At 46.5% G+C, this 12,360-nt stretch overlaps 1 protein-coding gene across 1 annotated transcript in view; it reads right to left on the bottom strand.

Moving 5' to 3' along the window:
- Nucleotides 1-8,987, bottom strand: part of C2 (complement C2) — a 22,846-nt gene extending 13,859 nt beyond the window's left edge. Inside the window, exons 1-6 of the mRNA XM_049765127.1 lie at nt 8,851-8,987; nt 8,493-8,702; nt 7,440-7,625; nt 2,867-3,040; nt 2,684-2,782; nt 2,410-2,543 (exon numbers count right to left, since the gene is read on the bottom strand). Coding sequence (XP_049621084.1) covers nt 2,410-2,543; nt 2,684-2,782; nt 2,867-3,040; nt 7,440-7,625; nt 8,493-8,702; nt 8,851-8,947 — 900 coding nt within the window. The 5' untranslated portion in view covers nt 8,948-8,987. The remainder of the gene's footprint in view (nt 1-2,409; nt 2,544-2,683; nt 2,783-2,866; nt 3,041-7,439; nt 7,626-8,492; nt 8,703-8,850) is intronic.
- Nucleotides 8,988-12,360: the final 3,373 nt, after the last annotated feature.

Genomic DNA, 12,360 nt, shown 5'->3' with positions numbered 1-12,360 from the left:
AGTTTGGGTCAGCCAAACTGGGTCAGCCACATACAAGGCAAATGTCCTACTGCTGTGCTATCTCTCCAGCCCCAAAGTATTGCCTTTTTTTTTTTTTTCTTGGTTTTTAGTTTTTGGGTCACACCCTGCAGCGCTCAGGGGTTACTCCTGGCTCTATGCTCAGAAATCGCTCCTGGCAGCTTGGGGGATCATATGGGATGCCAGAATTTGAATCACTATCCTTCTAATGCAAGGCAAACACCCTACCTCCATGCTATCTCTTTGGGCCCCAAAAGTATTGCACTTTTTTTTTTTTTTTTTTTTTGGTTTTTGGGCCACACCCAGTGGTGCTCAGGGGTTATTCCTGGCTGTCTGCTCAGAAATAGCTCCTGGCAGGCACGGGGGACCATATGGGACACCGGGATTCGAACCAACCACTTTTGGTCCTGGATCGGCTGCTTGCAAGGCAAACGCCGCTGTGCTATTTCTCCGGGCCCAAGTATTGCATTTTTAAGATAAAGTTATGAGATACTGCCATTAATTAATTTGGGGGGAGGGGCCACACTGGTGGTGCTCAGGAGTTACTCCTGGCTCTGTGCTCAAAAATCATTCCTGGCTCAGGGGACCATATGGGATTCTGGGAATTGAACCCGTATCTGTCCTGGGTCAGCCACATGCAAGGCAAACACCCTACCACTGTGCTACCACTTCAGCCCCATATACTGCCATTAATTTAAATTAAGTGAAAATAGCAGCAGTGGGTAGGGTGTTTGCTTGCCTTGCATGTGGCTGACCCAGGATTCAATCTCCAGCAAGCCTGCTATGATTCCCTGAAGCCTGCTAGGAGTAATTTTTCTGTTTTTTGTTTTGTTTTGTTTTGTTTTTTGTTTGTTGTTTTGTTTTGAGTCACACCATCGAGCTCAGGGGTTACTCCTGGCTCTGCACTCAGAAATTGCTCCTGGCAGGTTCGGGGGAACCATATGGGATGCTGAGATCTGAATCACCGTCTGTCCTGGTTCGGCCACGTGTAAGGCAAATACTCGATTGCTGTACTATCGCTTCAGCAGTTTTTGTTTTTATTTATTCTTGGTTTTTGTTTTTGTTTATTTATTTTTTTGAGCCATACCCAGTGGTACTCAGGGACTGCTCCTGTCTCTGCACTCAGAAATCACTCCTGGCAGGCTCAAGGGACTATATGGGATGCCAGGGATTTAATCCAGGTCAGTCCTGGGTCCATATTCAAGGCAAATGCCTTCCCCACTGTGTTACCATTCCAGCCCTGACCAGGAGTAATTTCTAAGTGCAGAGCCAGGAGTAAAACCTGAGCACCATTGGTAGTGTCCCTCACTCCTCTAGAAAAAAAATCAGCAACTGGAGCTGGAGAGTCAGGACAAGGGGGAGGGCACTTACTTAGAACCAGGTTCTATCCCTGCATCCCATATGGTGCTCAAGTCTACCAAGAGTGACCCCTGGGCAGAACTAGGTATTGGACCTGAGTACCACTGTATGTGCCTCCCCAAAAAAGAAAGAAAAGTCAGCAGAGATAGCAGAACTGTTCTGCCATCCCCAGTAAATTATTTCTATATCTGGCCAGAGAGATAGCCTGAAGGTAGGGCTTTTTTCTTGCATGCAGAAGGATGGTGGTTTGAATCCTGGCATCCCATAAGGTTCCCTGAGCCTGCCAGGAGCAATTTCTGAGCATAGAGCCAGGAGTAACCCCAGAGCACTGCCAGGTGTGACCCAAACACACACACCCAAATTATTTTTGTTTGTTTGTTTTTTGTTGTTTTTTTTGTTTTTGTTTTTGGGCCACACCCGGTGGTGCTCAGGGGTTACTCCTGGCTGTCTGCTCAGAAATAGCTCCTGGCAGGCACGGGGGACCATATGGGACACCGGGATTCGAACCAACCACCTTTGGTCCTGGATCGGCTGCTTGCAAGGCAAACGCCGCTGTGCTATCTCTCCGGGCCCCCCAAATTATTTCTATATCCACTTGTTGTGGCCTTTGCATGTGATGACTTTTTGGTAAGTAGCTCCTTGACTTGTTGTTTTTTGGTATTTCCCAGCACTCTGACAGTACCTAACTAATGAGTGTTTTTGTTTTTATTTCTTGAAGAGGAGCACGCCCACCAGTGTTCAGGACTTACTCCTGGCTCTAGACTCAGAGGTAATTTCTAGCAAGTTTAGGGGTTTATATATGGATCAAACCTGGGACGGTCATGTTGGAGCCAAATGCCCTACCTATTGTACTATCTCTATGCTCTCTCAACAGTGTTTTTGGATCAAAAAATAGGACCTTCTGAATCAAATCCATGATTCTTGATTGGCTTGCATACAATATGGGAGAAGGTAATTTGTGAGTGGGAAGGAGAGAAGACAGAGAAAAAGAGTGCAGAAAGGCCTCCTCCACCCAGACTCCTATTTCCTAACCCTGTCCACCATAATGTTGACGCTCTCCTTGAAGATTTCAAAATCTTTTTCGGCCACACTCTGAGAGGCATCCAGAAGGAAGTAGAGATTCAGGTGACCAGAGCGCTGGATGTGTATTTTTCGCCCCAGGTTTTCTAGGAGAAATTGTGGAAGGGACGGACTTAGACCACCCTTTCTTTGCTTTCCTGCCCTCTCCCCAAGTGAGTTCAGCCCCACAGAGCTCACTCAAGCTCCTAAAAGCCTCCCCAGGCTGCTGCCCCGCCTCGGTGCTCACCCGAATTCTTTTGAGTGGGATTGGTGGCTCCAAGCATGTGGGACAAAGATGTGCCCAGGGCAGGGGCCACATCTTCAGGAAAGTCATAGGAGTAGGGCTCTGTGAGAAGAGACACTGGGGTCAGGTAGGGTGCAGGGGATGGAGGGTACCCAGGAGACCCAGGAGGTCAGAGCAGCTACTCACGGCGGCAGATGGGCTCTGTTCCACTCCACATCCCATTGCTCTGGCATTCTCTCAATGCAGACCCCGTGAGCACCAGATTGGAGGAGCAGCGGTAGCTGACCTTGTCCCCCAGGCCAAAGCGGGACCCAGTTCGCACTGCACCCACTGAAATGCCGGGGTTGGGGCAGTGGCTAGCTGCAAGTGAACAAAAGAAACAGAGGTGAGCAAAGGCCTGTGTCTGAGTCTACAGACTGCTCACCCACTCGCTCTCTCTAGACTCCTCCTCCTCCTCTTGGTAACCCAGGGGTGCCGATGAAAATCATGCAGTAATGCAAAATGTTTCGATCTTAGAGGCCTCACTTGTTCTTCGCTTGGCTTGTAAAATCTCCCCCCTCCTTGAAGAGCCCGGGGTTTCCTATGCTTCCTCTGAGAATATTCCCATTTCATAAACCATGAGATATTGTTTTATACCAACTGATTCATGCTAAAAAAGAAGGGCAATTCCAAGGATCAGAGAGAACATAAAGCAATAAAACTCCTACTGTGCTAGACTATGGTCAATGACTATGACTTTAAAAACCACGAAAATTGGACCAAAGAGATAGCATGGAGGTAAGGCGTTTGCCTTTCTTTCTTTTCTTTTTTTTTTTCTTTTTTGTTTTTTTGGGCCACACCTGGCAGTGCTCAAGGGTTACTCCTGGCTGTCTGCTCAGAAATAGCTCCTGGCAGGCACTGGGGACCATATGGGATGCAAGGATTCGAACCAACCACTTTTGGTCCTGGATCTGCTGCTTGCAAGGTAAACGCAGCTGTGCTATCTCTCTGGCCCCAGATGTTGCCTTTCATGCAGAAGGTCGGTGGTTCAAATCCCGGCATCCTATATGGTCCCCTGAGCCTGCCAGGAGCAATTTCTGAGCAGACAGCCAGGAGTAACCCCCGAGACTGCTGGGTGTGACCCAAAAACCAAAAAAAAAAAAAAAAAAAAAAAACAAACCACACACACAAAATCTAATAGCAGTGGTCAGAACAATAGTAAGGTAGGTAGGGTTGAAAGGAAGGAAGGAAAGAAAGAAAGAAAGAAAGAAAGAAAGAAAGAAAGAAAGAAAGAAAGAAAGAAAGAAAGAAAGAAAGAAAGAAAGGAAAGAAAGAAAGAAAGAAAGAAAAGAAAGAAAGAAATAAAGAAAGAAAGAAAGAAAGAAAGTAAGAAAGAAAGAAAGAAAGAAAGAAAGAGAAAGCAAGAAAGAAAGCAAGAAAGAAAGCAAGAAAGAAAGCAAGAAAGAAAGCAAGAAAGAAAGAAAGAAAGAAAGAAAGAAAGAAAGAAAGAAAGAAAGAAAGAAAGAAAGAAAGAAAGAAAGAAAGAAAGAGAAAGCAAGAAAGAAAGCAAGAAAGAAAGAAAGAAAGAAAGAAAGAAAGAAAGAAAGAAAGAAAGAAAGAAAGAAAGAAAGAAAGAAAGAAAGAAAGAAAGAAAAAGAAAGAAAGAAAGAAAGAGAAAGAAAAGAAAAGAGATGGAGAGGATGAGATTTTTCTCCTGCAATGTTGAACATGTTCTGTTCTGCACGATGATTATATGGGTAGAGTGTTTTTGTTGTTTTTCTGGGCCACACCCCACACCCAGCAGTGCTCAGGGGTTACTCCTGGCTCTTCACTCAGAAATCACTCCCGGGTCCGGAGAGATAGCATGGAGGTAAGGCGTTTGCCTTTCATGCAGAAGGTCATCAGTTCAAATCCCGGCGTCCCATATGGTCCCCCGTGCCTGCCAGGAGCAATTTCTGAGCATGGAGCCAGGAGTAACCCCTGAGTGTGCCGGGTGTGACCCAAAAACCACACACAAAAAAAAACAAAACAAAAAAAAAAACAAAAACCAGAAATCACTCCCGGTAGGTTCAGGGAACCATTGTGGGATGCCAGGAATCGAATCCGGGTCTGTCCCTGGTTGGCTGCATGCAAGGCAAATGCCCTACCATTGTGCTATCACTCTGGCAGGATATGTGTGTTTAAAGAAAAAAAAAAAAGATAGGATAGTATAATGAGTAAGGTGAAGTCTTACAAAGGCAACCTGGTTTGATCCCAGCACTACACATGTTCTCCCCAACACCACAAGGAGTAACCCTTGAGCTGATCTTGTAGTTTATTTCACTCAATTCAGGAGTTTGCCCTGAAGCACTATTGGGTGTAATGACCCTACCCCCAAAAACTCATTGTACCACGCTGACAAGATGGTTCCTTTGAAGACTTATACAAGTCACCCTCTTCCCACCTGTCTCTGCTGGCTGATTGTCAATAGGGCTTTCTCACCTCAATTCATTGAGAAGTTGGGGTCAAGATGGCTGAGAAGGGAATCTTGTGAGAGTACAGGGTCAAAAGCATGGCAAAATAAATAAATAAATAAACAATCACAGTAACCGCAGACTCCCTCAGAGGAAGTATAAAGGAGTGTACTCCCAGCCCACAGAGGAAATACACAGAGCAAGCAGCTAGGAAATGGTCAGAAGCTCCCTTGGTCTGGGAAGGATGGATCAGAGGCACAGATCACAGGCAGAGATGGAATTGGCTGCTGAAAACCCACCCCTGCCCGATGAACAACAACCCTGTGCAAGGATCACAGGCCAGTCTTTGCTCTGAGGAGCTCATCTTGGAGCCCAGGTAGGGAGGTAGCCTGCAACCTTTCAGACTCTTAAAACCTACCCACTCCCCCCCTCCCAGAGCACCTGATTGAGTGCAGGCATAACTCCAACTCAGAGAAACATGATCCAAGAAATAAGGGAACTGGTTCTGGTGTGTCCTACCTCCCAACCTCTGAAAGAGAAGCAGAGCCGTGTGCATAGCATCTCATATTGTCTTGAGCCATAGTGGAAGGGACCCCGAAATTGAGAGTAAGCCCTGAGCACAGAAAAGCCACAGGTGTGGCCCAAAAACAAATGAATAAATAAATAAATATAAGCTGATCTAACAAAAAAAGGAATTGTACATTTCATGTACATTACACTTAAATATCAAATTACATGCTGTTTGACTACATGGTTATTTGGCAGACAGATCTATGAGTAGGAGTTATGGCTAGGCCATTAGCTATCCTGCCATTTCATGAACAATGTGTTTTCAGTTTTATGTACTCAAAACTAAGAAATTAAGAAACTCAAAAAACTATGAAACCCAGGAAATTCCCTAAAATCACAGATAAAATATAGCTTCAGAGAATGCTAGGAGGCCCTCACTATTCTGGGGAGTAGCAACTACAACAGAAGTATATGTACATTTGGGGGCTGGGGCAATACCACAGTGAGTAGGGTGTTTGCCTTGCACATGACCAACCTGGTTTCAATCCCTGGCATTCCATATAGTCCCCCGAGCCAGCCAGGAGTTATTTCTTTTTTTTTGGTTTTGGGGCCACACTTGGTGGTGCTCAGAGGTTACTCCAGACTCTGCTCTCAGAATTCGCTCCTGGCAGGCTCCAGGGACTATATGGAATGCCGGGGATAGAACCTGGGTCTGTCCCAAGTCAGCTGCATGCAAGGCAAATGTCCTACCGCTGTGCTATTGCTCTGAACCCCCAGTGATTTCTGAGCACAGAGCCAGATAAAGCCTCGAGCGCCACCCGGTGTGGCTGAAAAACAAAACAACAACAAAAAGAAGTATGTGTACATTGGGATCAAAGCCATAGTACAGCGTATAAGGTATTCGCCTTATTTTGTCTTATATTGGGTTGACTGGGTTACCATCCTTGGCATCCCATAAGATCTCCCAAGCCTACCAGGAGTAATTTCTGAGAATTACTCAGAGCCAGAAATAAGCCCTGAGCACCATCAGGAGTGACCAACCATCCACCCGCCCCCCCACCTCCCCCGATGTATAAGTACATTTATCAGATCCAAGCTGTCTGGATGTTCTCTCTCTCTCTCTCTCTCTCTCTCTCTCTCTCTCTCTCTCTCTCTCTCTCTCTCTCTCTCTCTCTCTCTCTCTCTCTCTCTCTGTGTTTAGGGGTTAGGGTTACTCATGGCTGTGCACTCAGAAATCGCTCCTGGCTTGGGAACCATATGGGACGCCGGGGGATCGAACCATGGTCTGTCCTAGGCTAGCATGCTCAAGGCAGACACCTATGGCTTGTGCCACCACTCTGGTCCCTGGATGTTTTCTCAATTCAACATTGCAAACCCACCTATCAGCACTCACTCTTCCCAGTGTAGATGAGTGTGCAGTGTAGAAGGTATCCCCCGAGCTTTTCACCTCTACCAATTTGCTCAAAGGCTGTCAAAAAAAATAGCTTAAGTGCTAAGACTCAAAGACACTTTAGCATGATACTCTGTTCTCTCTTGGCTTATTTCCTTGAACTTTTCTCCTGGCTTATTTCCTTGAAATAGCCAGTAGGACTTTGATCACAGGTTTTGCTTGGAGGCCATTGGAAAAGGTAGTCAGAACATATGGAGCCTTTATGTTGAATCTGAAGTTTAGTACCAATTGCCTTTGACTAGAGCTCCAGCAGTTTGGTGAAGTGTGACCAAGAGGACTTCATTTCCCCAAATCTGGATCATAAGTCCCTGGATCACCAGGTTCCTGTCCCCTTAGAGGCTCCCGGGACCCCCAAGTGACAGCTCACCGCCATTATCACACACAGCCGTCTCCCCATCCCACATGCCGTTAGGACGGCACTGCCGTATGGAGGAGCCCCGTAGCATGAAGCCATCTTCACATTCAAAGCTCAGGTTGCTGCCCACTGGGTGGGATCCCAGGCGCGGGGTGTACACACCGTTCTCGAAGGACACAGGGGATGGACAGCGAACAGCTAGAGGAAGAAAAGGAACCAGAAGCATAGGGGAGGTGACAAGTACCATTTGAGCCCGAATGTATTGAAACACTTGAAAAACTACTTCGTTTTGTTTTGTTTTGTTTTGGAGCCACACCCAATAATGCTCAGGGGTTACTCCTGGCTATGTGCTCAGAAATTTCACCTGGCTTGAAGAACCATATGGGACACCGGAGGATCGAACCACTAGTCCATCCTAAGCTGGTGCAAGTAAGGCAGACGCCTTAGGAACTGCGCCACTGCTCTGGGAAAAAAGTGTACTTTTGGAAACTAATTGGCCGTTGGCAATTTCACATAACGCAGTTGGTATATCGACTTTTCTCCTGGCTCCTGAGGGTCATGCGAGCCCTCCTCCTCCCCTAGGCTCCTTAGATGCTCCAGGAGCATGTAACCCAAAGCTTACACTTCCCAGGGCTGGAAGGACAGCTCAGCAGGTAGAGTATTTGCCTGGCACACAGCTACCCGGGTTCAATCTCCAGCATCTCCTATGGCCCCCCAAGCACCACCAGGAATGACCCCTGAGCACAGCCCAGTTTTTTTGCCCCCCCCCCAAAGTTTTCACTTCCCACAGTTTGGCACTCTAAAACCTCTGCTCTGAATGGTCAGTACCCTGCAGACCCTTTCGAAGAACTTCAGAAATCTTCTCTGGCCTTAGCACCCACCACTGCCGACTCCAATTCCTTGTTCTGGGTGGTTGACATTTCCTCCTTTTGAAAAGCCCTCTAGAGAGCCAGCTTTGCCACCTGGCCCACACCTTCCAAGTGGGTCAGTCCCCGGCCTGAGCAACTGCTGAGAGTGCAGGGGTGGCCGCTAGAGGGACAAATGTAAGAGCCCGGGGAATCTCACGTTTGCAGACTGCCTTTGTCAGCCGGCTGGATCTGGAGGACGTCTGCCACTGCCCGTTGAGCTTGCACAGCCTCGTTGAAGGAACGGGGTAATAGCCCAGAGGGCAGGAGTAGGTGAGGATGCTCCCAGGGGCCCAGCCCTTGCTGAGGGTGAAGGTGCCCCCGGAGATATTCACATTCTTAGGGCAGGAGGGCGTGACTGCAATCGAGCCTGTGGGGTAAGGACATGACAGGTACAAGGAGGAAAGGAGGCGCAGCAATAGAGTCGGTCTGCTTTGCACATGGCCACTCATTCTGCAGAGCAGGCACCCCAGGAGCCCTGCATTCTCCCCCTCATCCCCACCCCACCATGCTCCTACCTGGGAACAGGGGCAACAGGCAAAGGAGAACCATGAGCGGGTGCATGGTGGCCACCTTAGGGGCAGGGAGAGACAGGGAACTCAGGGGAAAGGTCATCTGACTTCCCGAAAATCAGAGCTGGCTCAGCAACTGCTTCATTTGCTGTCAGAGATGGAAAAGGAGGAAGTGGCAAGGGGATCTCTCCTGTTGAGCAAGTAGTGGGGGGTGGAGACTGAGCCCAGGGGACAACATTGTGTCCCCTCTCCCCAAGCCTCCGCCAACCACATGCTCTCAAGAGTCTGTACAACTTTTAAAGTTAAGTTTCGGTTTTCTTTTGCTTTATGCCCAGTATTTCCTAAGAGCCTAGAATAGTCTCATTTTCTTAAATAGAAACCTTCAAGGAACAGCAAGTAATGTTCGTAGAAAATTCTTGATCTTGGGGGCCAGAGAGATAGCACGGCTGTAGGGTGTTTGCCTTGCATGCAGAAGGATGGTGGTTCGAATCCTGGCATCCCATATGGTCCCCCTGAGCCTGCCGGGGGCAATTTCTGAGCAAAGAGCCAGGAGTAGCCCGTAAGCACTGTTGGGTGTGATCCAAAAACAAAAACAAAAAAAAAAGAAGAAAGAAAAAAAGAAAGAAATTCTTGATCTTTAGGAAACATTATACAATCTTCTTCTTTGACAAAAATCTAGAGATAAAGTGATATCAACACTTAGTTTGAGCAAATATGTTCAGAACATTTTCCTGGAAAGTGCAACAAGATAAAATTTCCAATTTAAAAAAATAAGTTCGGGCGAGAAATGTGTACTGATGAAGGGATGGGTGTTGGACATTGTATGACTAACCTCAATTCTGAACATTTTTGTAGCTATCTCATGATGATTCCATTTTTAAAATTAGTTTGTGTTTTTTTTAATCTAGGATTGGTCATGCAGAACAAAATTATTTGGCGGTTTTAAATGTTTTTAATTTATGTTCTGCAATTTATGAAATGTAGGAAACGAAACTCTAAGCTAGGGTGTTCACCTCCCCATGTCATAAATGACTAAGTGGCTAATACTTCACCAAACAATGTAGATGGCAATAAATCATATCAATCAAGAAGTGAAAAGGTCAGACCTTGAGTACGGTGAGTAGGGCGATAGCCTTGAATGCGGGTTCTAGTACACGACATGGTTCCTTGAACTCCACTAGAAGTGATCCCCTCAGTCAGGAGTAAGCATGGAGGGGGCCACAATGGTAGGGCATTTGCCTTGTATGTGGCTGACCTAGGACAGATCCGGGGTCGATTCTCAGCATCCCATATGGTCCCGAGCCTGAGCACAGAGCCAGGAGTAACCCCTGAGCACCACCGGGTGTGACCCAAAAGAAAAAAAAAAAAAGTAAACATTGAGCACTGCTGGATGTTGCTCAAAGACTAAAAGGTAAAAAAAGAAGATAAAGGCTGAGGCTGAGAATATAGCTCAGTGGTAGAACACAGGATTTGCAAATGTGGGGCCCTGGGTTTGGTCCCCAACAACAACAACAACAACACACACACACACACACACACACACACACACACACACACAGACACACAGTAATGCAGGGCCTCCACATACAAATTGTCTCTTTAGGGGGGCTAGAAAGATAGCACAACGGTAGGGCATTTGCCTTGCATGCAGCTGATTCGAAAAAGAGAGTGGTTCAAATCCCGGCATCCCATCTGGTCCCCCATACCTGCCAGGAGCGACTTCTTAGTGCAGAGCCTGGAGTAACCCATGAGCTTTTGGGTGTGACCCAAAACCAAACAAAACAAAACGAAACAAAAATTGTCTCTTGGGGCCGGAGAGATAGCATGGAGGTAAGGCGTTTGCCTTTCATGCAGAAGGTCATTGGTTCGAATCCCGGCGTCCCATATGGTCCCCCGTGCCTGCCAGGAGCAATTTCTGAGCATGGAGCCAGGAGTAACCCCTGAGCACTGCCGGGTGTGACCCAAAAACCACACACACAGAAAAATAATAATAATTGTCTCTTTATCAGGGAAGAAAACAATTCACTTAATGACTGCAGATTTCCAGCATGAAATCCTTGTTGAAGGTGTTCTGAGCATCATCCAGGTCCTGCCCTTCTTCCCAGGAACATGAAGTCCACAGTGATGATGCCTGCAAATTACAATATCCCCCATAATGATACATTTTTCCTCTATTCAAGCATCTGCATTGTCCAGACCCAGGCTGCACCATGATTAAGTAGTACATCATCATACTGTGAGAGTGGAGATTCTACAGTAGAAATACACTTCCTAAACATACTATCATAGAAATAATAAGAGCGATAAAGTATTTTTGAAATGTCCTTTTAAGCATGGGAAATAAGTAACTTCATAGAAACATACATGTACACCTGGGTTGACTGGATATATAAGGTCATGAAATTACTGATGTAGAAAGTCCTCAAAACTACACTGTGACAAATCTGCTGGTGCCACCTCATTCTGGGGTCTGTTCTGTTTTCTACTGAAAAAGATCTCTTACCCTGACACACAGTTGGAGACTACATTTCCAGCTTCCTCTTGCAGCTGGACACCCAGGTGTCTTGATTGTAAGCAGAAAAGTAGAAGAAGATCTTACTAGAATGCTAGTGCTTCTAAAAAGGGGGTAGGTTGTTTTCCCTTGCCCAAAGTGTGAACCAGTATATATTTGATGATAATTTGAGAGTAAATTCCTGGAAAGACAAAGCAAATGTACAGAGGAATCTGAGTACCTGACCTTGTGTTGAGTTTCTATCAACCCTGCTATCTACTCAGAATATTACAGAAATTAACTATTTTTGCTGGTTGGTTGTTTTTGGACCACACACAGTAGTGCTGAGGGGTTATTCTGGTTTCTGGTTCAGTGCTTGTGGGTTGGGGAAAGGGGACTGTCACTCCACAGTCATTTTCCAGGGACCATAAGGTGCCAAGAATTGAACCCAAGTTTCCCACAAGCAAAGCATGTACTCCACTCCTTTGAGCTACCTAAACAGGCAGAAATAAGCTATTTTTTATGTGTGTGTTTTGTTTTGTTTGGGAGACATATCTAGCAGTATTCAGGGCTTACTGCTGACTCTGTACTCAGGGACCACTCCTGCCAGGACTCAGGGGACTATAGGCAGCGCCAGTGATGGGATAGTAGTTAGTTGCATGTAAGGCAAGCACTTAAAACCCTGTACTTTCGGGCCCAGAGAGATAGCACAGCGGCATTTGCCTTGCAAGCAGCCGATCCAGGACCAAAGGTGGTTGGCTCGAATCCCAGTGTCCCATATGGTCCCCTGTGCCTGCCAGGAGCTATTTCTGAGCAGACAGCCAGGAGTAACCCCTGAGCAATGCTGGGTGTGGCCCAAAAACAAAAAACAAACAAACAAAAACCCTGTACTTTTCTCTCTCTGGCTCAAAACACAGTATATTAAGGAGGTGGTTAATAGGGCTGTCAATAAACATTCTCATTTTGTCTCCTTCTTTTCACACAGTAGGAATGAATTTCCACAGCGAGAATGAAGTATGAGTCTA

This window comes from Suncus etruscus, chromosome 18, assembly GCF_024139225.1.
Source record: "Suncus etruscus isolate mSunEtr1 chromosome 18, mSunEtr1.pri.cur, whole genome shotgun sequence".
Classification (NCBI taxonomy): Eukaryota; Metazoa; Chordata; class Mammalia; order Eulipotyphla; family Soricidae; genus Suncus; species Suncus etruscus.
The sequence above is the reverse complement of the archived record's forward strand: the minus strand, read 5'-3'. Positions and strand labels throughout refer to the sequence as shown.